The sequence below is a fragment of the Rhineura floridana genome, chromosome 7, assembly GCF_030035675.1.
Source record: "Rhineura floridana isolate rRhiFlo1 chromosome 7, rRhiFlo1.hap2, whole genome shotgun sequence".
Lineage (NCBI taxonomy): Eukaryota > Metazoa > Chordata > Lepidosauria > Squamata > Rhineuridae > Rhineura > Rhineura floridana.
In genome coordinates, this window is record NC_084486.1 from 84,760,640 (window position 1) to 84,787,176 (window position 26,537).

The following is a 26,537-nucleotide window of genomic DNA, read 5'->3' on the forward strand; positions in this document are numbered from 1 at the left end:
CAGAAGCAGCAGCAATGGCAGTCAGCAGCAGCGGCAACGGTCCCCAAACAATCCGAAATAGCCAGGACAAAGCAGCAGCGAGGTAGAGCAGTAGCCAGATCCACAAGAGCCGCAGCGTCGATGATAGTATCCGCGGCAACGCCCAACGCCCAAGACCGCAGCAGCAGCAACAAGGTGGCATCCAGATCCACAATGGTTGCACAGCGATGACGACAGGCGGTGGCAATCCAGGTCACAAAGATGCGGCGACAACTACAGCAGAGTGGCAGCCAAGCCCCCAACCGTCGCGGCAACAGCCTAAGCACCAAACCGCACCAAACTCCAGCAAAAAGCCCCCAAGGACCAAAAGCCCGAGCGGAGCTGACCCAGGAGGTGACAACAACGGCCGAAACCAGCACAGCCGCGGACCGGGAGAGCTGGCACAAGCCAATACAAGCCGGGGAGGAACAAGACACTCCCACTACGACCCTGGCTGCACCAGGTATCAACAGCAGCAGAGACAGAAGGCCGCCATCATCCCCGGACTCAACCAGCCGCAATTCCCGGCTCCTGCGGCTCCCGGCTCCTGCAGCACTCAAACCACCGCGCCGATTCAGTCCCGTTCCAGTTCTTTCGAGTCCCAGGTATGTCTCAGTCCAAATAAAAACCGCAATTAAAATAGAGGAAGTCCAGCAAGGTATAGGGCAGAATATAAAAGCAATTAGAAGCATCATAGCCCTGCTGATCAGCAGATTAGAATAGGGTTGTGTCCACTCTACTAACTTTTAAATCAGGAGCCCTTCAATCAGCCATATTTCAAAAGGCAGGCTCCAAATTACTGTTTTTGCTTAGCACATCTGCCAGATGATTAGAACTAGTCTTCATACCTAATTCCCATATGAGGGCTACTCTTCTGCAGAGTACTGAGGATGGAGGCAATAGCCATTCTAGTGATAGGAGAGAGAAACCAAAGCCAGTGAGGTGAAGCAGCTATAGTGTTAGACTAGGGACACCTAGGTTCAAATCCCCTCCCAGCCATGAAGTTCACTGGATGAGCTTTGGCCAGTCATTCCCTCACACGGTTTGTTGTAAGGCTAAAGTGGGGAGGAGAGAAGAACCATAGGTGTCACTTTGAACTGCTTGGGGGAAAGACAGCAGTGAGATAGAAAAATATTTATCACAACTTTAAAGACAAAAGGCCTTCTGCACGCAGCCTACACTCAAAATAATTTTAAAATTTGCAAGAAACTAAAACAGCTGTATAAAACATTTCAATACAAACCAAAATTATTAGTTTCAACAGTAGCCATCCTCTCTTGCTGGGTGATCTGAGGGAAGGTAACAGAGCAAGTGTGGTGAACCTTTGGTCCTCCAGACATTGCTAAACTTCATCTCCCATCAACCCCAGCAAACATAGCCAAGGATGATGGGAGTCATAATGTAGCAACATCTGGAGGGCCAAAGGTTCACCACACTTGTACTGTGGGCCCAAACTACTGAAGTGGCAGCAGCAAGTGATCCTGCAAGTTCTATAGCTGAAACTTCTCAGCTGGAGAGTTTCCACATTGGGGATGGGTAGCCAGTGTAGTGTAGTGGTTAGGGTCTTGAATGTGAACTTGGGAGATTAGGATTCAAATCCCCACTTAGCCATGGAGCTCACTGGGTGATTTTAGGCCAGCCATAATCTCTCAGCCTAACCTACCTCACAAGCTTGTTACGAGGATAAAATGAGAAGCAGGAGAACAGCATACACCCTGTTGAGCCCCCTGGAGAAGGTGGGACAGAAATCCAGAAATAAAGTAAAAAGTGAATACTTTCAGCCACAACCAATGTTGTAGGGACACTCTTCAAGCTCTGTTCTGCATTACAGTTGAACGCAGCAGAATTTCTACATAGAATTGGCCTGGCAGGGAGAAAAATATACACATCAGCCCTTCAAAACTGTCTCTTTGGGTTCATTACCATGTATGTTCTCAAAGCACCACCATTCAAAAAATAGCTTTTAAAAGAATGACATTTTAATGAAATAAGGTTTGATTAAATTGGCTTGTTAAATTAGAGGAATAAATTACAAAGTAACCAGATGATACAAAAGCCTTTTTGACTGTAAACATTTCATCAGCATCACTCTTCCCAGGCAAGAAGGAAAATGGCAAGTACAGTGGCTGGCTTGGCCCCTGCCTATAGAAACTGGAACCCACCCATCCTTCAAGTGACACCTGCTTCAACACACAAAGAAGAGGATGCAACTTGGCCCCAAGAAGCTCTAAATGGTCTCATTTTCTGCAATAGCAGCCAAGAGAGTCCCAGACGAAGAGCAAAAAAACATTCCAGCAAAGGCAACTATAGAATCCAGAGCCACAGGCCACCGCCTGCAACCCTGATTCATGCAGCCAGCTGCTTTCCTAGTCCACTGCCTGCTGAAGACAGGATGTGGTTCTCTCTCCCTTAGAGACACAAGGAGATTAATCTTTGGAGTCACTTCAATGAAGCCTGGCATTCCCCTAACTTCTCTCGGGAATGACTCAACAGAAAAAGATAGTTGTGAAAGGAGCAGAACAGTCACTCCTAGGATGCAGAGGTAAAGAGAAACAAGTCAGCTACTGCCTCTAGCAGCCTGTGGGAATCCCTCAATAAGTCACTCCCAGATCTCTTAGCCATAATCTACAGTCTAGCAAATCTTCCTGTGAGTAGACAACAGCACATTTCCTATGACTGATACTCTGCATAAATCTGATTTTGCAGACATTTCCACTATGCAGCTGCCAGTTCCACTCCAGGGCAAGACATTTCTCTGGGGGGGGGGGGAAAGTATCTTTTCTCCCCAGCCATGCACATTGCACCACCCTCACAGGTCTTGTCACCCTAAGTCAATGCTGTGGTCAAGTAAGGGCTAGCGTGTGGAGGAATGGGGGGGAACAAGGACCTCACATATAAGCTCAAATAGTTCCTCCAGTCAGCATTATCATGAAGATGCCTTTGAGGAGTCCTGTGTTGGTAAGCATGATAGATAAATCTTTAAAACAAAACAAAGCTATCTGGTCCCACAGGAAAAACCAGCATGAATATCTCCTGAGAAAGGAGGCCAGTCTTTCACCATAGCTGAGGGATGAGGAAATTGTGCTCCTTCAGATGATGTTGGACTACAGCTCCCACCATCACTGGCCATGCCACCTGGGGTAAACAGGAATCAGAGTCCAGTAATATCTGAGAAGGCCACAGGTTCCTCATCCCTATCCTAGAAAGTAATTCCAATAGTTCCTGAAAACTGTAACTCTGGAACAGCTTCATCCAAGATTAAGCCAATAGTCGTGTCACAACTTGGTTGCCAGGTATCCCTCCAGGCTTCCAGTGACACAGATCTGTATCCACCTCACAAACCACCCTTTTACCACAAATCCCTGCACAGCTGTCATGGTGTAGGAACAGGGTGTGCTCGCTCTCTTGAAAAGGGTGGATTCTGAGAGTAAGAGTCTTGTTTTTCCACTAAGTTAGCCTAGTTCTACAACCACCGAGTAGCCTGTTGTCCTCTGGGAGGAATTTGTGACGCTTTGCAGAGATTCTGCCTGAGTTCACAGTTAAACAATGCCCTGGGCTAGGGGGAAAGGAAGAGGAAGAGGTATGTGAAAACACTCAAGACCAATGCAGAGAAGAAGAGTGGTAAGTGGGGGGAATGTGAATCCTACGCACCTGCCATCCTGGACAAAGCTCTGTGCGTACAGTGCCAGAGAGGATAGGGTACAAGAACCAGGATGCTGCAGGTTTACTCAACTGAATGTTTCCCTACCCCCTTGTTATTAATATGCATGGTCTGTTAACTGGCTACATCTCTTTCCAGTCCTCTTCTGGAGATGAATAAATATCAACACGATTGGCAAGTCATTGAGAGGTTTTTCTTTTGTTTCTAAAGAAGGCAAAGTAATGACTTTTCCTGGACCAAATTTGGTTGAAGACAGGAAATGCAAGCTTTTAAGTCTCCCATGAACCCTTTAGGGCTGATCGTACTCAGCCCTGGCTTGCGGGGACTACAGGGAATGCATTATTTATTCCATTTCCAAACTGCTCTTTGTCAACAAAGATGCCAGGGCAGCTTGCAACATATACATGAAAAACAACAAAACAAAAACATTAAAAGCATAATTGAAACACAATCCATATTAATACAGCAGATGGGCTTCATCAATTACTGTTGGTCTTGCCAAATCAATTTCCCTCAAAGGCCTGAGTGAAGAGGTGCATTTTTAAGTGGTGCCGAAAACCAGGTAACAACAGCGCCAACTGTTCTTCCATTCACCCACTTTGACCAAGAAGGGCATTAATTGCCACTTTCCTTCCATCCATTCCTTAGTGAGTTGATCTTGCAAAAATCCATAGTAGGGAGCACCATTTCCTATATAGCAATTAAGTGGTCTTGATCTCTTGGAACTGACTTTTGGTGAAAGTCTGACGCTGAGACTTCACTGTCTGGAGATGCCTGCCATGTAGGCTGAATTGTGACCAGCTGAGGAGCTGAAGTAATGCACACGTAATGGGGACAAAAACAAGGAGGTAGAAGCAGCCCTGACGCAGTGTTGATTCCCAGGCCATGTTGGAAGCCAGCTTTGGCTGGGCGCTCACTACGTTGCTCAGGGGATCCCGCTGAAAAATATCATAACCTGGGACAACAGAAATTATTATGTTGAAAATTGACTTGCTGACATTAAGAGTATTGAGACCATCCAATTTTTATCTTGCTATTGATCTTGCAAAACAGACACTATGACCACTATTCAAAATGTTTTCTTCATTCCTTCCCACTATTATATTAGCCACAAATGCAAGCATCTCCTGTATGTTGCAAGCAGCAATCATAGCACATTTTCCTTGCTAAAGAAAGAGACAGCACCTTTTACAAAGAATGAAATTTACTCATCTAGAAGCTGCTCAAGAAGATTTGCATTGAGAAAGGGCTCTATCCTTGAAACTTCAGGATGAAATCCCACCCATCCACCCAGCAAATTCAGTGGCAGAAAAAGCTCCTTCAGCTTGAAACAGTAGTCAGAGGAAAAGGTTCAGGAAAGGGCAACCAAAATGATTGAGGGGATGGAGCAACTGTCCTATGATATTGCAATGTTTGGGGCTTTTTAGTTTAGAGAAGAGGTAAGAGGGGACATGATAGAGGTTTATAAGATTATGCAAGGTGTGGAGAGAGCGGATAAAGAAGTTTTTCACCCTCTCACATAGTACTAGAACTCAGGACCATCCAACAAAGCTGAATATCAGAAGAGTCAGTGCAAACAAGGAAGTACTTTACACAGTGCATAGTTACATGACAGAATTTGCTCCCAGAAGTAGTAGTGAAGACTACCAACTTGGATGACTTTAAAAGAGGATTAGAGCTTTAAAAGGGGATTAGACAAGTTCATGGAGGATAAAGCTATCAATGGCTGCTAGCCGCAATGGCTATGTTCTACCTCCATCGTCACAGGCAGTAAGCCAACGAATACCAGTTGTGGGGATTACAAGTGGAGAGAGTGCTGTTACATTCGGGTCCTGCTTACTGGCTTCCCACAGGCATTCATTTGGCCATCATGAGAACAGGATGCAGGACTAGATGGGTCTTTGGCCTGATCCACCAGGGTTCTTCTTATGTACTGGGGAGCTAGATGTACCCACAGGTAAGCATGCAAGCCTGCAGCTTCAATTGGCAAGCTTACTAGGCACTCCCCTAGAGACAAAGCACAGAACGTTCCACTGTGGAGAGAAGATCTCCCCTTAACATTGTATTCATGTTCCAGCAGTAAAACCCAGAAGTGGAGTCCTAAGAAGGGCACAACATGTCAGGATGGGGTACAGATTGCATCAACCATTCCCAGGAAGGGAAAAAAAGAGTTCTGATGCAGATAAGCACACAACTAAAGTAAATAAGTAGCCTCACCTACATTACCAGCAATAATCTGCCACTCTCAGGTCAGAAGAGCCATCAGTTCTTATCTCAAATCCCATTCAACTGCTCAGCAAAGTGTCCTGCCCATCACCTACCTGTATATGCACACAGCAGCCAGGTGCCAATCAAGGGGGCTAAGGTCTGGCCTGGCTTAGTTACTAAGGCAACCATGCCAAACAAGAGAGCTGAGGCAGCCTGCTGCCTTCGATTCAGCACCAAGTCTTCATCCACCAGGTCAGTGACCACCAAGTTCAGCAGCTTGCACGTCCCTTCAGTGAACACACGGTTACTGAGGAGAAAAGTAGAATGGGAAGGTTAACAGCAGACACAAGGACCATGGACAATGAGCTAAGATAAATTCCTGGAGGGTTTGCATATAAACAAAACATCTGGAGGACACCAGGTTGGCAAAGGCTGAACTAGGTGAAAAGGAATGATTGGGTAGACTTTGGGAAGGACCGTAGCTGAGTGGCAGAACATCTGCTTTGTATGCAGAAGGTCCCAGGTACAGCTATCCATCTGAAACCCTAGTGAGCTGCTGCCAGTCAATGAAGACAATACGGAGCTAAATGGACCAATGGCATAAAGCAACTTCCTAAATTTGTAGCAGTTCACACAGTACAAGAAGCTGAGTTAAAATAAAATCTACAGAATAGTGAGTTAAACTTATTATTTACGTATTTGGGGCAATACCTACAGGGTGAAAGAGGAAAGCAAATGAAGAAAGGTCCTGCCTCTGACTACATAAATTCTCACCACACCCTTAGCGAAGTTAGCAGATTAAAAAAAGGTCTGCTCATACAAGCTATGTTTTTATTTTAAAACACACACATTGAGCTTTTCAGGATCTTCAGTTCCCAGGTGCCCATGCTCCTCTGCAGATAAATAACTTACCAGCTGCCTCTGATCAGTCTCTCTGGATGTCACACATTTCTCAGCATATAGAAATAGCTGAACAAGTAGCCAAGAATTAAGAGTCTAGAGACTAATTTCAGTTCTATGACTTATTCTTACCTAGTCAAATACCCCAATACAATAGCCATGGCCCGTTGTCCACACCCGGACAAATTATCCAGGGTCTTAGCAGTAGAGTGGTGTACCTGGCTATGAAGAAGCAGAGCAGGTAGATCCAATCTGGTCCAGCAAGGAGCATAATCACACTGAACAACAGCTTCAGGAAAAAGAGTCCTCGCACCACAGCATATACACCCCACCTCCGGCAGAGAGACAAGAAATAAAGGTTGTTAAGATGAGGAGCCACGTAGGAAACTCCTAAGGAGAAAAACAAACAGGTTCAAAGAGGATAAACATTCACCTGTGCCTCACTGCTGCCATCAGATACAAATGAATCTGCGCACTCAACAGGGAACAAAGTAACTTGGATTCTAATGCAGTCAACAAGAAAATGGCCTTTGAGACTCTCTTTTAGTCCAGACTTCAGCAACCTGGTGCCTTCTTGATTTGGACGATAACTGCCAGGTATAGTTCGAAATATCTGGAGAGTACCAAGTCAGTGCAGGCTGATCTGGTCTCACACAAGGAGTAAAATGGCCCTGGTTAGATTGAAGCACTGTTGCTTAATCCTCTCTACCAGTGAAGAGGAGTGACATCTCCTCTCTAGTCAGTTGCTAGAAAACAAGAATCCAATGCTAAGCAATGCACCCCTCCTTCTCCCACCTTGGACTCACCTAGCAGAAATGATCCCATGGAAAGTGAGATCCGATCAGACAGCAGGTGCTCCAAGAAGAGAGGAAAGAAGTTGCTGTTAAAGTGGCAGTGAAAAACCTGTGAAAGGTAACATTTGTGAGATCTCTAAAAGTGGCAATTAGCAGAATAAATAATGTATCAAACCATAAACAGGAACCTTCATTCTAGCCACACATATACATATACAAGCCATATGGATGCATATCAGCTGTTTCATGCCATTTATGAAGGCTGTTCTCCAAATAGGCATTAAACCCTTAGCATTACCAGTAGGCATCAAACCCTTGGCATTACCAGCAGGCATCTCTTTAATTCTTCACTCAAAGAAAAATACTCTGGTTGATTCAGTAAGAACCGCACCTTATAATGCAAAATCACGTCTGCCCCATGGAGGTGTTATGTGAAGAGGTTCAGAGCACACAGTGATCTCTAAGCAGAGCCCAGGAAGACAACAACTTGTCACTTGGGGAGGCAGGGGGATGTGAATGCTCTCTCATGGACTCTCTTTGACATTACATCCTCTCAAATCACCTGGAAAGGTGATGCTCCAATACTTTAAAGATACAGAGGCAGCTGATTTCACATAATTTGCGCCACACCACAAGCTAGTTGTACATTATGATATCAGCAAACATTCAGGAACATAGAAAGCTGCCTTATATTGTGTCAGACCTATTGGTCCATTTGTTTAGTACTGTCTCCACTGATTGGCAGCAGGGTTTCAGACAGGGGATCTTTCCTAGCCCTATTTGGAGATGCTGGGATTTGATCCTGGGATCTTCTACATGCAAAGCAAATGCTCTACCACTGAGCTACAGCCCTTCCATAAAACCTTTGGGATTATTAAATACTACAAACCATCACGGTCACTATGTCAGCATTTAGATGGAGCCAAGAGAAGAGCTGATGCTGATCAAACTTCCCAAGTTTAAAAATACAATGGCTTCCAAGCCTGTCCTCCCTACACGGCATGGGATCGCAATACCTGGTGGAACGCCTCTCCCAATACGAAACTACCCGTACACTGCGCTCGACATCTAAGGCCCTCCTCCGAGTGCCATCACATCGAAAAGCTCGGAGGGCGGTGACTAGATCCAGGGCCTTTTTGGTGGTGGCCCCCGAATTGTGGAATAGTCTCCCCGATGAGGTACGCCTGGCGCCGACGCTGCTATCTTTTCGGCGCCAGGTGAAAACCTTTTTATACTCCCAGGCATTTTAAAAATTTTAAACATTCTTTTTAAAGAAATTGTTTTGTAGTGTATTTTAAAACAGTGTTTCATTGCTGGTATGTTTTGATGTTGTTTGGTTTCTGTTCTTTGTTTGTTTTGCTTTTTGATTTTCTTATATTTGTTCTATTCATATATTTTCTTGTTTATCCTCTATGTACACCGCCCAGAGAGCCTTTTTGGCTTAGGGCGGTATATAAATTAAATTAAATAAATAAATAATAAACAAAGCAGCAGCGGTGAAAGGTGAAGAGGATTTTCCCGAGAACTCTGCAAGATTCTTATTACAGACACACAGCATGCAAGCCGTTCTTTAAGTCTGTGCAGGAAATCAAATGATATTTCAATAAAGCTTCCCAATGCTGATTTCATGTCATATGCATCCAGTACAGACTGAGCCGCAAAATTCATCTGCAAAAATCCAGGTCAGTGTCACACCCTAATCCACACTTTGCCAAACACTGATTGGCTACAATGGGCAGGATGTTGGCCTCAGGGCCAGGGGAGATTTATCCTGGCATGTGGAAACTCTGCTGGGTGGGGTCCCTATGTGAGCCTGCTAGTTGGTCTCTCATCAAGTAGTCAAAATTGTTGGACTACAAGCTACACCCACCTGGATCAGGTTCATGGAGACAAACCAGAGAAAGTTGCGATGCCTGGAGAGCTGCTTGAGGTACTCAGCCAGAGTGATCCTCTTCTCTTGATGCACAGAGGGACTGTCGATGTACAATCTGGAGAAACAAATGGCCACATTTCAAAACAGCCAGTATAATGTGATGGATAAAGACCTGAATTCAAATTTTTACTGAGCTACAAGCCTCACTGGGTGTTCTTGGGCATGTTCTCAGCCTTACAGAGTTATTGAGAAGATAATCTGAGATAGTCCCAAGGCAATCACAACTAAGCTCCTTGGAAGGACAAGATACAAAGAAATCAATACATTATTGGGCAGCCAATATAAATATTGTAATAACAACCACACAATATCCTTCATATTCTTACCAGAAAAGTCTACCTTTGTCTTTTTTTATAGGAAGATGCATTTTGAAGCAGTTCACAAAACCAAAAAGCAATAAAAATTAGAAGTATGCTTGCTTAAAATGAGCTAGTGCAAAATCCCTAGAGGCCAACTAATACAACTGAAAGAACTGTGGCATAGAAGGCTAGAACCATTTTTTTTTTTTTTTACAGAGAAACTGCATTTGGAAAGTCCTTTAGGCAAAGTGTCCAATATAGTATTTTGTATCTAGTTTTTGCTATCAGCCAATACAAGGTTGACATCCATACACAAAAGTGGATGCCAAAATCTTCTTTCTTTCTTCTGCATCTCTGAACACTTTTATAGAAAGGAAGACAAAGCAAGGGCAAAAACTGGTCATCAGTTATCACTAAATATATTTAATCATATTATGTACTATAGCCCTCCTGAGCCTTATTATCTATTGAATTAAATGTACTGGTTTATCCCACCCTTTTGATTAAGAGCAAAATCACTTTGCAAAACATACAAAAGACTGACTAAAAGCACAATAAAACACAAAAGCTAAATTAAAAGAGTTCACCTCAAAGATTAATTAGTTGTTCACAATACCTTTCTAAAGACAAGCATTGGGATTACCTCCAGAAGGTTAAAAGCACTGAATACCGCTGCTTTTGAGAAGTTCCACAAGAGCAAGGCTAATATTAACAAGGCTCTGTTCCTAACCTTGGCAGAGGGAAGGAACAGGCAGCAAGGTATATCCTGAGGGCCAAAGAGGATAGGCTTATTCTGCACCTACTTGCCAGCCAGACCCTACCACACTAATTATATCTGACATCCAGAGGGTCCAAGAATAAAACCCCATTAGCACAGCAACGTGTAAAGGTAATAAAACCAGAGAGAGAGAGAGAATGCTGTTAATTTAACCACACAAAAGCTTTCCATCATACTAGGAAGACATGGCTTCATTCGTCCTCCCATCAATCATGGATCTTGAAGCCTACATGCACACTTGGCTTAAAAAAAAACCCTGCACACACATTCTTTACAGATTACCCTCCCTAAACCTAGGAATGGTTGTGCTTATCTTTTCAAAAGGAAGTTGACAGACTTCCACGCTAACCCTGCAACATGTTGAGAAAGTGGCTGGTGTCCATGTACAAGTGATACCCTGCTCATTTGGAGACATATTTTAACATGAGAATAGGAATTATGAAACCCAGCACCACTCACTCTTTCAAAGCTGCATTTTCATCCCACTTCACTTGACCTTCGGACTGAAACCTCTGCCTCAGCAGCCATGTGGCCAGGGTAAATCCAACTGCCGAACCAAAAGCCAGCACCACACAAAAGATCCGGAAGGAGAAGAAGTCCTCCTTGTTCCACACAGCATAAGACATGAAGACTGAGAGGGAGCCAATGGCACTGAAGAATGATGAGTAGAAGTTGAGGTCAGTCCTGTCCTTTGCGGACACAGCAAGGTCAGCAAGCAAAGCATTCTGGTTGAGATCCACCATGGTGAGGAAGCTGTCATACAGGCAGAGACAAATGAGGAACTGCAGGCCTGGATGGGCCCAGGCAATCCAGAAAGCCAGGAATGACATAGCAAAGAGGGGGCCATTGCGGCCCAGGGCCTTGAGTCTCTTCAAAACAACTTCTGGTGTAGAGATTTCTACTCCAGACCTACAAGAGAAGAAACACATTGCCCATGAAAATTGGTTGGGCCTCATTCCACAATCTTTAAAATTATACACCAGTTTTGTGCTTTTTGTCTTTTTCCATCTTTGTGTTAGTCCTTTTCTTTTCTGCTGCCTATCTTATTGCTGGTTAGCTTTCCACTTTCTGATTTTATTTGCCTGAAAGCTTGTACCTCATTAAGGAGGGGGGAATTTTCCAAAAAATATTCTAGCAAGACTGGCTTTCTCCCTCTACACATTGTCCCATCTTCCCTCGATTGCCCATCCTTCCATCCCATATAAATAACAACAAACTAATTCTCCAAGTCTGGATCTTTATGTAGCCAAAACAGTACCATCCACTCACAAGAGGAAGGTATCAGCAGGCTTGGAAAAATCAAAAGTTTGCAGAGGTACACACACACACACAAAATATCATCCACACAATTTTTTTTAACTGTAAGGGAACAGGGAGACAAAACAGCCCAATAACAACTGAGCATACTTAATGACCACAGAATGCTGTCTGGCTATTGGGGAAAACCAAAAAACTAGGAGAAGAGGGTAGAAAAAGGGCATGACTGCCTGGAATCTTTTGACTTCACTGCAACATACTGTTACAGGTCCCACTTTTGTTATTTTAAATACTCACTGCACACATAGGAAGGTGCCTTAAATTAAATCAGGCCATTGGCCCATCTAACTCAGCATTTTCCACAGTGACTGGCAGCGGCTCTCTCCCAGCCCTACCTGTGATGCCAGGGATTGAACCTGGAATCTTCTGCATACAAAGCATGTGCTCTGCCACTCAGCTATGACCCTTCCCTGAAGAAGCTAAACCTGACTACTTCACCACCATTTCCAAGAAGCGGAAGTGCATATGCAGGATGTAACTAAATATTAGTACCAGGCTTTGGGGGGGGGATGAAATAAAATCAACAGGAGTGCAAGTCTGACTGGATCCCACATGAGCAACTGAATGAGTTAGAAGTTGTGGGGAGCCACATCCAGAGAAATAAGTTTGTTTAAATGATCAGATTCTTTTAACATGTTTTTTAATGGGCTTCCCTGAGCCTTCATAGATATTCCGCTCTCTTAACGTTTGATACAGGACATAAATGAAACTCTGCTTACTGTTGTGTGCTAAGGAAAGCCCGGTCACTCAGCCACCCAAAGAGAGGGTCATTGAGGCTGTTCCAAATCAGAAACACAGTCTAGAGGAAAAACACAGGATACCCAGTAAGCCTCAACCTGAGATTAAACACATCAACATACAACACTTCTGTTACAGATATGGGCCCTATACCACTTTAAAAAGCCATGGGTTCCCCCAAAGAATCCTGGAGATTGTAGTTTGTTAAGGGTGCTGAAAGTTGTCAGGAGGTCCCTATTCCCTGGGAAGAGATATTTATTACTCTAGGAACTGTAGCTATTGTGTACCTAACAACTCTCAGCACTTTTAACTAACAGTTCCCAAGATTCTTTAGGGGAAGCCATAACTATTTAAAGTGGTATGATACTGCTGTACATGTACAGTGCAGGTGGGGTCATAATTATTTAGTAGTTAACAATGTCCAGCTTGGAGATCATTGCAAGCAACAATTGAAATGGCCATTGGCATACAACAGCTTTTATATGCCTGATGTCAGTCCCCTCCATACTAATTACTCTCTTGTGAATGGTCACGACTATGTTTTTAAGCTTGACAGAATGGTCATAGACCATTCTTGTTGCATTTCATTGCCATTTAACCTCACTATTACAGCTATTACAGATAGAAACACCTGTCAACTGAGTGTTAACGATTTATGAATCTTATCCACAAAAGCTATGCCATAAAAAAGCCTTTGAGATGCTACAAGCCGCTTTGTTATTTTAGACCTCACTATCTAGCTCTGACAAAGCAAGAAGGAAGGAAACATTGATTTGTAAAGTTCAAAACTCACCTCCCCAATCCAAAAGGAAACTTTATCAATCTTATATACAGAAACAAAGGTGTCCACGTAGTAAAGGAGAAACACATTGTGTACAATGGAAATGAAGAGCGACAGAGACCCATAGACCACTGCAACAGGCAGGCTGAAGAGACAAGCTAATCGCCTGAAACCCATGATGGGTCCTTCAGAGTCCTTTGGCTGCCCACATCACCTCCAGTTCCAATAGGGCCTCTCCCTCCAGCACCTATTAGTTTGCTGTTGGGACTGAACCATCATTACCCCTGCCAGAGAGACAACAGAATTAGGCAATTCAGTTTCTAGATGTAATACATTTCCTCTCCCCCACCCACCACCACCAAAAGAACCAGGTCCATTTAGCCTGCAACAAAAAATCTAATTACTGGCAGTTTTTTCTCTGGGGTTCAAAAGGAGATTTATAATAGGATTTAAAGGCTAAGGCTGTCTTAGAGTGGCAAAGTAGTTTTGCTAAGCCAAGGCATCATATGGCAGCAGCCTTCAGGCTAAATGAGAGAGTTTCTACTGTGCTTTTATATGCGGCTTATAATGCACTTTGTTGTCTACTTTGGACCCAGATGGGCTGTATCCATAGCTTCAGGTGAGAGCATAAAGGTGAAGAATGACTAGAAGACCTGCATAGAGACACTGCTCCCAGAAAATGGAACTATCTCCTGGTTACCATGAACTGTTCAAAAAGAGGGCAATCACCAATGTCAGAAGTAACCGTTTGGCTGCCTACATTTACAGCTTTTGTGGTCAGAAGGCAACCTCCTCCATTACAAGAAAGTTAAAGGCAGCTGCTTTGTCAAAGGTTTTGACAGGAGCACAGCAAAAGGCAAGGAACAAGTCCAACACTAATCATACTCAAAGTAAGCCCACTGAAATAAATTGTCAATTTATTTCAATGGACCCGAGTGTGATTAACATTGGATATCACCCAGTGAGTTCTTAACTTGTGAGTGAAGTAGCCCTTTGCATAGTATTCTAAGTTCTCCTAACCCTCTAAACCAGGTGTGGGGAACTTTTGGCTCTCCAGATGTTGCTAAACTAAGACGCCCCTCAGCCCCAGCAAATATGGTCAATGGCTAGGGATGATGAAAGTTGTAGTTCACCAACACCTGCAAACAAGTGCTCATTCCAATTTCCCCACTATGGAAAAAGTCAGATTCAAAAATTGGGCAGGTGTTACCACATGTACCTCATCATGCATAAAAATCACAAGGAAAAGAGAGAGGCTGATTTAAATAATTGGTATAAACCCAGTTTCCTACAGATACTTCTTCATATATTTTCTAAACAATTGTGTAAATCTGACCGTTAAACTATCCACAACTAAACAGAGTGGGGGTAGGTGGGTGGGACCTGTGCCCCTCCATGTTGTTGGACTACAACTCCCATCATCCCTAATCATTGGCCATGCTGGCAGGGGCTGATGGAAGCTGGATTCCAACAATATCTGGAGGGCTACAGATTCCCTATCTCTGAAACTGAAGACTATTTGTCCTATATAAGACAGGATATTTTGTATAATTTTTTTAATTAACTTTACTTTTAACTAATTTTAGTACGTGTTACAGAATGCACTCCTTAAGTAATATATTTGACAGTTACCTGCATTATTCTATGAGAGGACTAGTTAATCATCACTGGCAGGAGGCTGAGCAGCTTCACAAAAGTGTAACTGCCAAGATGCCTTGAGGGAAGCCATAACTATCAGAACTGGCTTGCTGGATTAGTCCAAGGTATAGTTAGTTCCATATTTTGTTTCCAATAGTAGCCAATCAGATGCCTTTGGAATCTCCAAAGTAGGGCATGATGGCAATATATATATATATATATGAACGTAATTGTGATTAACCAAACAGAGGTTTTTATTGTATTAACAAAACGTTTCAGCTTCCGCCTTCATCAGCTGCTAACATACAAATGCTGTTACCAAGGTGGCAGTTATAGAGCTTTGAGGATGGAATGCTCAGAGGGCTTCATTTACAGAAGCTAAGTAGTGGTGGTACTGTCCTCCAGGTTCAGGCCATGTGGTGCCAATGTGTCCAGAGAGTAAATCCAAAAATTCTCCCTTTTAGTCAATGCTGCTGGATCTGCTGGCATCTCTATCACTGTAATGGAAAAATCCAACAGGCTGTGTTTGACCCTCGATGTTAAAATGCTTTGCAACTGGTTGCTCCACTTTTTTTTGTCAAGATTGCCGACTTGTGGTTCCTGAAGCACATGCGTAGGTCAGTTGTGGTCTTTCCTACGTATTGGATATGACATCCTGGTCTTTTGCACTCGATGATGTAAACTATATTGCAGGACCTGCAGGTGATGTTCTGTTTGATGTAATATGTCCTGCTTGTCCTAGTGCTTGTAAAAGTGGCTGTATCCCTGAGGTACACACAGGTGATACAGCGTTTGGAGTGACAAGGATGAGACCCTGGATTGCTCAGCTGATTGGTACCCTACCTGTTCTGCAGGAGGTTGCTATCCTAAAGGATCAGGTTGATCTATCATTGTTATTGGAAGCACAGCTCCTGTAGCCCAATCCCAAAACTCAGTGTGGGAGTGTGATGCATCCTTCCCTGGCTCTCCCTGTCAGGTTCCTACCTGCTCGTGGTTACTGCCTGTCTCTAGGCACCACCAGGGACTCCACCAGTCCGGACCGCTCTCTCTTATGATTTCTCTCCCCGCTCTAGCACAGATCTCAACAGATCCCCCTGCTAGGCAACCACCAGTAACGTCCCAATACTAGTATTCCCAGAGACTCTGAATACTGGTATTGTTATTCTCTTCACCGCTGCCACCATTTGTTACAGTTCCCCTTCAGCCTTGGTCATTACCTTACCCTCCCTTCTGGTCTGTGAAACTCCAGCCAAGGATCAGGCCTTTGGTAAACCAAATTAAGTATTTATTACAGATAACAAAACTAACAAGATTAACAGGATTTCTTCTTAAGGCACATAAGCATATGGTTTTACTCAATACTAATCCGAACTCCACCTCCCTCCTTCTTCACTCTCTCCTGACAAACAACTCTCTCAAACCCCACCAAGCAATCCACTCTTTCTCTTCTCCCCCCTATTCCACAATTTACCACCTCACATTCACCCAGATTTACCTGTCATCCTTTCATTTATACTGTCAGCCATTTTAGACATTCAGCCAATCATCAAGCATTCTATTGCCCATTCACTCCCCCTCCTCTTTCACTACTTACCATGTATACTCTAAACAACCAACACTTACCATATATACACTAATATATAGGAACATCACATTTCCCCCCCCCCCTTAAACAACGGCAGAGTATTATTCCTGTTCCAGGATTTATACGTCGCGTTAACAAATAAAAGTCTCTATGGGGAAAATGTCTTTCTTTGTTCCTCTGTCTGGTCACGTCACTGCAGTCCCAGCCACTTGCCTGGAAAGTCCATCGGCCAGTACATTGTCCTTGCCTTTTATGAACTGGAAGTCCACTTGATAGTCCTGTAGGGCCCAGGACCACCTCTGCAGCATAGTGTTATGGTTTTTCATAGTCTGCAACCATAACAAGGCCCGATGATCCGTAGTCACTGTGAATCTTCGTCCCCACACGTATGGGCGCAACTTGTTCAGTCCCCACACGACCGCTAGGCACTCCTTCTGGACCGACGAATAGTTTTTCTCCCTTGGCGTCAGCTTGCAACTCAGGTACGCCACTGGATGTCTGGTGCCTTCTCTCTCCTGCAGCAAGACGACTCCCAGCGCCAGGTCCGATGCATCTGTAGCCACGATGAATGGTTTCTCATAGTCTGGTGCTATTAATATGGGTCCTTGGCACAAGGCTTGCTTCAGTAGATCAAAAGCCTTCTGACATTCATCCATCCATACCACACGCTCAGAACACTTCTTCTTTGTTAATTCATGCAAGGGGGTTGCTATTTCCCCAAAATTTCTCACAAACTTCCTATAAAATCCAGCCACACCCAGAAATGCCCTTACTTGTTTTTTGGTTAAGGGGATCGGCCACGCTTGTATTGCCTCCACCTTGCTCCATAAGGGGGTGATTTTCCCACTCCCCACCTTATGTCCTAAATAGATTACTTCCTTTAGTCCAAACTGGCATTTCTTAGCTTTTATTGTGAGGCCTGCTTTTCTTAAGGCCTCCAATACTGTTGTCAGGTGTTGGACATGCTCAGGCACCGACTTGCTAAAAATGGCCACATCATCGATATAGGCCACTGCAAAATCTGACATGCCTCGCAACACACTATTGATTAGCCTCTGAAATGAACTTGGTGAGTTCCTTAGTCCCATGGGTAAGGTCACAAACTCATATAACCCATCTGGTGTACTAAAGGCAGTTTTGGCTCTGGATTGTTCGTCTAGTTCCATTTGCCAAAATCCTTTACAGAGATCTAGTGTAGAGATAATGGTTGCTGCCCCCAATAACTCTAACATTGCATCTACCCTAGGCATAGGATACGCATCTAGGACAGTAATTTTATTGATTAGCCGATAATCAATGCAAAACCTTGTCGTTCCATCTTTTTTCGGAACCAGGACAATACTTGAGGCCCAGGGACTGATGGATTCCCTGATCACTCCTAATTCCAGCATCTCTTCCACCTCCTTTTTGATCTCATTCAAAACTTTCCCATTCACACGGTACGGAACAGATCTGATTGGGGCATGATCTCCAGTATCAATGGAATGTATAACTATACTGGTTCGGCCAGGTTTGTTGCTAAAGAGATTCCTATAGGTTTTCAAAACTCTCAGAATCTCCTCTTTTACTTCCTCCTTCACCTCCTCTGACCATTCCACTTGATCTACCCCTCCTTTGTCTTTGCTTTCCTGTACCAAATCTGGAAGTTCAGGCCCACTTCCCTCAGGGAATAAGGTAACTTGCAACACCTTTGCATCCCTGGTATGGTAAGGCTTTAACATATTTACATGAACCACTTTGCTTTTGTTTAATTGGTCTGTGGTGATTACATACGTCACTGTGTCAAGCCTTTCTCTGATGGTATATGGTCCTTCCCAGTTAGCCTGTAATTTGTCATGTTTCCTGGGTATGAACGCCATAACCATATCTCCCACATCATACACACGTTCTCTGGCTGTTCTGTCATACCAGTAACTTTGCTTCTCCTGTGCATGACTCAAATTCTCTTTCACCACTTCCATCATTTGTTTCACTGGTTCACATTCACCCTTTCTCTCGCAGGCATCCACAGTCTATATAAAATCCCATTCTCACACACAACTTGATTTCTCAGTTTGTCAGTGAAAGGAATCTGTTGGGTCAGCGCTTGTTCCTTTATCTGCTTCAGACTTATATCTTTATGCAGCTCTTCCCTGAATTGCTCTGCTTCTTCCCCAGAGACCACTTGATACAGTTTGTCTTCTTCAGCAGGCCTGCTAGTGGTTGCTATGGTGACCTGAGGCTGGTTAACAGATTCCACCCTGTTTGTTTCAGCCCCCCTTAATATGGCTTCTTTTTCTCTGCCAATTTGCTGTCTGGTCACTACATATATTTTCCCCTGTGCCCCCATAACATCTCTTCCCAGTATTACTGGTTCTTGTTGCTGGGCATTAATACCAACTTTATATTGGCCCTTTCGGCCTCTCCATTCCATTTTCACTAGGGCCACAGGCAAACTCTCTGGTTGACCCCTCACTCCTTGGATAGTCACAGTTTCCTGAGGTAATATTACCTCAGATTTTATTAAATCTGGCCTCAGTAATGTCTGAGCGGCACCAGTGTCAAGCAATGCCCAATAAGTTGCCCCTTGTACACTCACTTCCTCTCTCAGACTTGAATCAAGGTCTGTTACTTCTGTCCAGTTTATCTGGCAAAACTGAACCTTTTTCGCTGCTTCTAAAGCCTTGGGCTCTGTTTTCACTGCCCTTGTCTGAGCAGGATTACTAATGGGGTTGGCAACCTCACATTGAAAACGTAGGTGCCCCGGTCTACCACATTTGTAGCATAATTTCTCCTCACTTTTAGGGTACACAGATCCACTCTGGGGTGTCCTGTGCCCTTCAGATTTTACTGGAGGACTCACTCGCTGTGGTACCACATCCCTTCTGCCAGCACTATATGGTCTGGGTTTAAACTCTCTTGATGTTTTCCCCACCCAGCCAGTTCTATTGGAGGCGAAGTGATCCGCCATCTCTGCGGCCTCCTGCACAGATGTAGGGGAACGGTCTTTGACCAGGAGCCTTATTTCTGGTGGTAACTGATGGTATAATTGATCCAATATCATGAGGTTTTTCACCTCCTCCACAGACTGAGCTTTTGCACTTGTCAGCCATTTCCCAAATATGTCCATCAGCTTTGCCCCCAGCTCCACGAAAGACCTCCCTGTCTGTATCTGGCAGTTTCTGAAAAGCTTTCTAAAATAATCAGGCCCCAGTCTGAATCTTTTAAACACTGCTTCTTTGAATTCAGCATAGGTGACGGGCCTGTCTGAGGGGAAATATTGGTATACCTCAGCCAATTCCCCTTTAATCAGGTTTGATAAATACTGCATGTACTTATCTTCAGGTAGCCCCCACAACTGAGCTGCTTTTTCAAAGGTGCTGAGGTAAATTTGAGGATCTTGACCAGACTTATAGACAGCAAAGTCCTTTGGAGTAATTTTTATTTTTGCTCCATCTCTGTCTTTCCTTGTCTCCTCAGAGTGAAATTTCTCTCTATCAAATTTTAACTTTTCTACTTGTAATTCAGCATCCAATGCTCGTTGCTTCTCCCTCTCCTCAAACCCTAATCTCATTCTCTCAATTTCCAACTCCCTCTGTTTTTCCTTCTCTGCACCTTCCATCCTCAATCTCTCAGCTTCCATCTTCAATCTCTCAGCTTCCAACTCCCTCTGCTTGTCTTTTTCCTCAGCCTCCCATCTTAACTTCTCTCTCAAGTACTCTATATAAGCGGGATTGCTTAAATATCCTTCTGGGGTCTCTTCCCTGACAGGTTGTTTTTGCTGGGCAGTTGCAAATCCTATAAGTGCTACCCTCAATTCATCTACCCCTTTACCCTCGTGAGGTAAATTGAATGTTATGCACTTCTCCACCAGCTCCTCTCTTTTCATTTTTATGTATTCAGCCATGGTGTTTGAGTTCACTCACTCTTTGCCACACACTCTTTGCCAGTCACTCTCACAAGAAATCTTGTTTTGTTATTTCTGTTTGCCACACCACTGTTCTGGATTCTCTAGTATTCGTATCTGGATTCTCTGTTGTTCGTATCCCACCGCTACTGCCACCACATGTGATGTAGTCTCCTTTGTCACCACGTGTCTTTGGGACTCTCTTTGGTTCGTATCCCACCGCTACCACCACATGTGATGCGTCCTTCCCTGGCTCTCCCTGTCAGGTTCCTACCTGCTCGTGGTTACTGCCTGTCTCTAGGCACCACCAGGGACTCCACCAGTCCGGACCGCACTCTCTTATGGTTTACCTATCCGCTCTAGCACAGATCTCAACAGATCCCCCTGCTAGGCAACCACCAGTAACGTCCCAATACTAGTATTCCCAGAGACTCTGAATACTGGTATTGTTATTCTCTTCACCGCTGCCACCATTTGTTACAGTTCCCCTTCAGCCTTGGTCATTACCTTACCCTCCCTTCTGGTCTGTGAAACTCCAGCCAAGGATCAGGCCTTTGGTAAACCAAATTAAGTATTTATTACAGATAACAAAGCTAACAAGATTAACAAGATTTCTTCTTAAGGCACATAAGCATATGGTTTTACTCAATACTAACCCGAACTCCACCTCCCTCCTTCTCCACGCTCTCCTGGCAAACAACTCTCTCAAACCCCACCAAGCAATCCACTCTTTCTCTTCTCCTTCCCATTCCACTCTCACTCTTCCTTTTATACATTCAGCCATTTTAAACACTCAGCCAATCATCTCGCATTCTACTGCCCATTCACTCCCCCTCTTTCACTCCACTTACCATGTATCTTCTAAAACAACAACACTTACCATATATACATTAATATAGGAACATCACAGGGAGCAGCACCATAACATCGTTTGTGAGTGGTCATAATACTAAAACTCACGTCCATCCTATGAAGCTCAGTGTTGGAAGATTCAGGATAAAAGGAAGCACTTCTTCACACAGCACATACTTATATTTATGGAATTTGCTCCCACAACATGTAGTGATGGCCACCAACTTAGCTGGCTTTAAAAGAGGATTCGTCAGATTCATGGAGGATAAGGTTGTCAATGGCTACTAGCCACAATGGCTTTGTTCTGCCTTCACTGTTGGAGGCAGTATGCCTCTGAATACTAATTGCTGGGAATCACAAGTGAGGAGAGAGCCATTGCATACAGGTCCTGCTTGCAGGCTTCCCATAGGCATCTGGCTGGCCGCTGTGAAAACAGGATGGACTACATGGGCCTTTGGTCTGATTCAGCAGGGCTATTATGAGACTGAGCATGGGCTTGCTTGTTCTCAGAGAGACGGCTTGGTCAGTCAAATCAGCTCTGTTTGCCCAAACAACTGAATTGGGACTGATTGGACTGGCCTTCTCGTTCTACCTTTATTTGCCCCCGGGAGGGAGGCAGGGACAGAATGAAGAGGCAGTCCAACCAGCTGGGGTATATCCTTGCAAATGGAGCTCTGTAATGGAGGATTCCATTGTGAAGGTAGCACATTCCTCCTGCCCATCTCCTTCCTACCAGGAAGGAAGAAAGAGAGAAAGACAGCCCATTCTTCAGAGCAGAGGATCTTCCTTCCACATAGCTGTTTCCCTCCTTTCCAGGAGGCTATGGGGAGAGGAGCAGTCAATGCCCTGCTTCTTGAATTGCACGGCAACAATGCATATAGGTCTATCTTGCCCTAGGTGAGTGGTTATTTTCAAGCTTCCTTTCAGCAGCACATCCATACCTAAAAATGAATTAAAAAGAAATAACTGAAGTGCAATACCTTGTAGAGACGACACACTGAGGAAGGCACTCTTGCAGCAGTAGCACAACAGTAGGGTCACAGCCTTAACACAAAGGCATTAACAGGTAACATCACTAAAAAGGAAAAAAAATATTGCACTGAGTGGCATGTTGGGTATTCAGAGTCAAGCACTTGATCTCAGAAACGTTTAGACTTGAATTTTATCAACATGACTTCCACAAGATTATTAAGATTTGAATTCAGAGTAAGACCCCCAACACTTTATTAATGCAAAATAAGGGGAAACTGTTATGAGATCTTTCTAGATGCATTTAAAGGGTGTTCTAAGGGTAACTGGACAGTCTCTTCACATGCTGAACTACTTAGCAATGAGAGCCATTTAGAAATTATCATTACTGCAAATTGTAAAGTATCCCATGAAGGATGAGGTATTCCAAAATGAAACAAGGAAGTTTCCCTTCCTTCTCAGCAATGCCATCTGACACATTTCAGCAATATGCAACCATTTCCTCATACAAGAAAACAAAAGTCATAGCTTTGACCAATACTATAGGCAGCCTTTTCTGCTTATACTGCCATTAGTCAAAATGTTGTCACACATTATTGAGAATCAAACTGTTTTCCTCCCATCTGTTGGCAGATGCTTAGCAATGTGTGCTAGAAAATCTTGACCCCCAGAGATTAATAACTTTCTGCACTTATACAGCATTGAAGAAATAACACAGTATGTTAGATTGCATTTATTTGAATGCCTAATAATAAAGCCTCATGAGGTATCTGAAGAAAGAATGAAACATTTACAAAGATCAGAATGATATATATATATCTGATTTCACGAAAATTAGTTCATTTTTTTCATTCTCTGTTTTAGACTATAAGCTCATGGGGGACAGAGACCGAGACACAGAGAGAGAGAGCACCAAGTCTAGTGATGGCACTGTATGAATCCCAGTACTTTGGCTATTTTCTCAGCCAGTATCCCTGAGTTGTGCCTAGTGGGGGAGGGCCGGGAGCTTTAAAACAGGGAAAGCAGTAGTTGTATTTGTAGGGCATTTAATACCAACGCAAAAATAACTAGAAAAGGTAACGGGGGAGGGGGGGGTTCCGCGCAATCTCTCTCTCAACATGCTAGAAATTACACCTTTACTTGCCAGGTGAAATTCCTCCAGACACTGGAACATTAGCAAGCTCAGGATAGGCAGGGAAACTTTAGGAAGAAGAAATATACGAGACTATTACGTATAAGCAGATAAATGCAAACAAGCACCAGCCCCCCACATCCAGGCCCTCTAAAGAAGCAAACAGAAGAGGTGACACGTTACTTATAAAAACGCACACAAAACCCCACCTCTCATGGCACCTTAAAGACTGCCTGATTAATTGCTACATAAGCTTTTATGGACTAGAGCCACTTGGTCATATTCTATATTTATTAGGATTACAAAAGGGAGGGGAGTAGGAAAGGCACCCTCCAGTTGTATCCTTCAGTATGACGGGCAACTGGATAAGAGGCAACGGACAAGAATGCACACATACCTTAAAGAGTTGATGTCCCGCTGGGGGCGTGAAATTGTAAGCGCAGTAGATTCCGGTCGACTAACTATTGACCTAACTAACCGCCCCTCGGAAGATAAATCGTTCTACCACGTCAGTCCAGACGTAGCTCTATGGAACAGGCAATTGAAATAAAATGAATGGGGAAATACCATTCTACAATCGGGGAGGGGGCGGTGAGGAGAAAAGAATCATGACAAAGTTCATTATCAGGCAGATCATTAGTAGGCAGATCATTACAAACAAGAAGATAATTGAGAGCCCACTCTCTTCCGCCCGCCGATTCTACCTGTTTTCGGCCCAAATTCAGCCTCTTCTTTATCAACCTTAGGCAGACACGTACTTCATTTCCCATTAACCCGTTCTTCTATACAGCATCAAGTGACTCCCACAGGGCGGCCATTTTTAACACTGAAAGAATCCTTCTTTAGATACCATCTTTGATGTGGGCACGGCAGGCAACTTCCGTTCAGCAAGTATCAGGCGTAGGGAGACCCTGTTTGTTTTCGACCTGACATGCAGAGAGACCCTTCTCATTCTGCTAAGGAGGGGCCTCTTGGTTGTGGTTTGGGTCAAGTTCTTTGGATTCATATTCTTCCCAGTCTTTTAAAATTAAATCTTAGCCCATTTTTAAAGAGTTTAAATTTTGTTTTTAAGTTTATATGGGCTCATAAAAATAATTTTTGTAACTTTTCTTTAAAACAATCGAATTATTTATCAACATTTAGAAAATAAAGTGTGGGGGCACCATAAAATGGGTTTTAAAATATATGTATACATATCTGTATTTAATTCTAGTCTCTAATGCAGCACCAAGAAGCCCCAGATCTATAATCTTTATTATGCAATATTTTCCTATGTGTCAGGATACATGAGGATCCAGCTTTTATCCTTCTCCAAGCTAAAACCACTTGCGTCCCAAAACATTCCAAAACTATAGTAGGAAAAAACGTCAATTTCATACATTTTTCAAGACTGATAAAATTCCAATTAATTCACCAAACTCTGAATACTAGTATATATGATTGCCCACATAATAATATTTCTAATGGCATTTTCTTTTCCTATTTTTGGGTTTCTATTAGGTCCTCCTGGTTTGGTTTATTTAGCCTGGCTTCTGCAATTTTTATTATCTTGACATATTATATTTTACTGTAGCTGATAGTTAGCTATCTTGAAACTTTATAAAAACTAAAGATACAAATCCATAAATAAAACTCACTTACACATCAGGCTGTAATGAGTTTGTTGAATGTTGCCCTTACTACTTTTTACAAATAAAGTGTGCTGTGGAGTCAGAATTGTAATCTTCAACCACACTAGTATATGTGGAATAAAATTCTATTTAAGAGTGCTAACCCCATTTGCCTGGGAATATGCTCCATTTAATTCAATAGGACTCAGTCCTGAGTAGACATCAGGTGGTATCCAACTTTTCTGTTTTGCTAGTACAAGAGACTTCCACCTGCGGAGTGGAACTTTCCCTCCTCTCCCTGCAGCCCCTGGACACACACTCAAAATCGGTTTTGGAGGGTTGGGGGACCCTCTGGAGCTGATTTTGGGGGCACATGGGGAGGAGGAAAAGAAGGAGAAGTCCCGCTGTTCAAGCCAAGTTCCACCCACGGAGCATTAGATACAACCCATAGTTAGGAATACACTGTAAATCAGTGGTACTGTATTCCTCAAAACCAAAATAGTCTAAGAAGGATGGGAGGCAATGGTAAAGGAAACAACAGTGGTCAAAGAACCCTTTGGTATGTTTATTCACTCTTCCCGAGAACTCAGAATCATGTATGAGTCAGAGGAAGATGGTTATTCACAGTTCCATGAATATTACTATGTTTTGTCTCTACTATTGTTACTAATAAATGACTCACATATTCCACTTGCCCAGGCAGGGATATCATACAGCTGTTTGCATAACAGTAGTGAAGAGAGACCTGTGCAGTTATCAGCACACACACAAAATGGAATAGCAGACAGTCAGTTACTCTAGCACAGCCTTTTCCATTTCAGAGTCAGGGACTATCAGACTCCTGATGTTATCATAACTTAAGAACCCTTCTGCTGGATCAAATCAAGGCCCCATCTAGTCTAGCATCCTGTTCTCTGGTTAGACAGACTCCTGTGGGAAGCCTACAAGCAGGATATGAGCACTATTTATTATTTGTTTGTTTATGTATTAAATATCTCTCCCTCCCAGTAGGAGCCCAGGGGAGCACTCTCCCTACTTGTGATTCCCAACAACTGGTATTCAGAAGAGGCTTATTGCCTCCAGTGCTATAGTACATAGTCATCATGGCTAGTAGCCTTAGCGTTCATTAATTTCTCTAAAAGCTTTTTAAAACCATCCATGCTGGTGGTGGCTGACATATCAAATTATTTCTTTTGTCTCTCCTGAATCTTCCAACACTCAGCTTAATTGTATGGTCCTGAGTGTTGTGAGAAGTCTATCCACTTTCTCTACACCATACAGAATTTTATACACTTTTATACATCATGTTCCCCCTTACTCACCTTTTTTCTAAACCAAAAAGCCTCAAGTGTTGTAACTTTTCTTCATAGGGACATTGCTTCAGTCCTTGAATCATTTTGGTTGCCCTTTTCTGAAACTTTTCCAGTTCTATAATGCC

At 43.5% G+C, this 26,537-nt stretch overlaps 1 protein-coding gene across 4 annotated transcripts; it reads right to left on the reverse strand.

Annotated features, from left to right (window-relative positions):
- Positions 1 to 1,975: 1,975 nt before the first annotated feature.
- On the reverse strand, positions 1,976 to 26,537 carry MFSD13A (major facilitator superfamily domain containing 13A). Of its 4 annotated transcripts, none has more exons than XM_061636163.1 (11): positions 26,422 to 26,537; positions 23,887 to 24,015; positions 22,369 to 22,463; positions 13,440 to 13,711; positions 12,628 to 12,707; positions 11,051 to 11,500; positions 9,452 to 9,569; positions 7,594 to 7,690; positions 7,006 to 7,177; positions 6,001 to 6,194; positions 1,976 to 4,634 (listed from the first exon to the last, which is right to left on the reverse strand). In XM_061636163.1, exons 4-11 carry the CDS (start codon positions 13,602 to 13,604, stop codon positions 4,381 to 4,383), a joined length of 1,530 nt encoding a protein of 509 aa, XP_061492147.1. In that variant the 5' UTR covers positions 13,605 to 13,711; positions 22,369 to 22,463; positions 23,887 to 24,015; positions 26,422 to 26,537; the 3' UTR covers positions 1,976 to 4,380. The 4 variants fall into 4 exon arrangements, with proteins under 4 accessions (XP_061492147.1, XP_061492146.1, XP_061492149.1 ...); XM_061636162.1 differs by lacking the exon at positions 26,422 to 26,537 and adding an exon at positions 24,194 to 24,317; XM_061636165.1 differs by lacking the exons at positions 23,887 to 24,015; positions 26,422 to 26,537 and adding an exon at positions 23,711 to 23,866.

Bases quoted from the DNA above. Each gene is read 5' to 3' on its own strand.
- MFSD13A (XM_061636163.1), bottom strand. From the start codon at position 13,604: ATGGGTTTCAGGCGATTAGCTTGTCTCTTCAGCCTGCCTGTTGCAGTG. The intron at 11,501-12,627 runs GTAAGCAGAGTT...CTTCTCTTGTAG, and splicing joins GCTTTCCTTAGCACACAACA to GTCTGGAGTAGAAATCTCTA. The intron at 7,691-9,451 runs GTGGGTGTAGCT...TACCTTTCACAG, and splicing joins TCTCCATGAACCTGATCCAG to GTTTTTCACTGCCACTTTAA.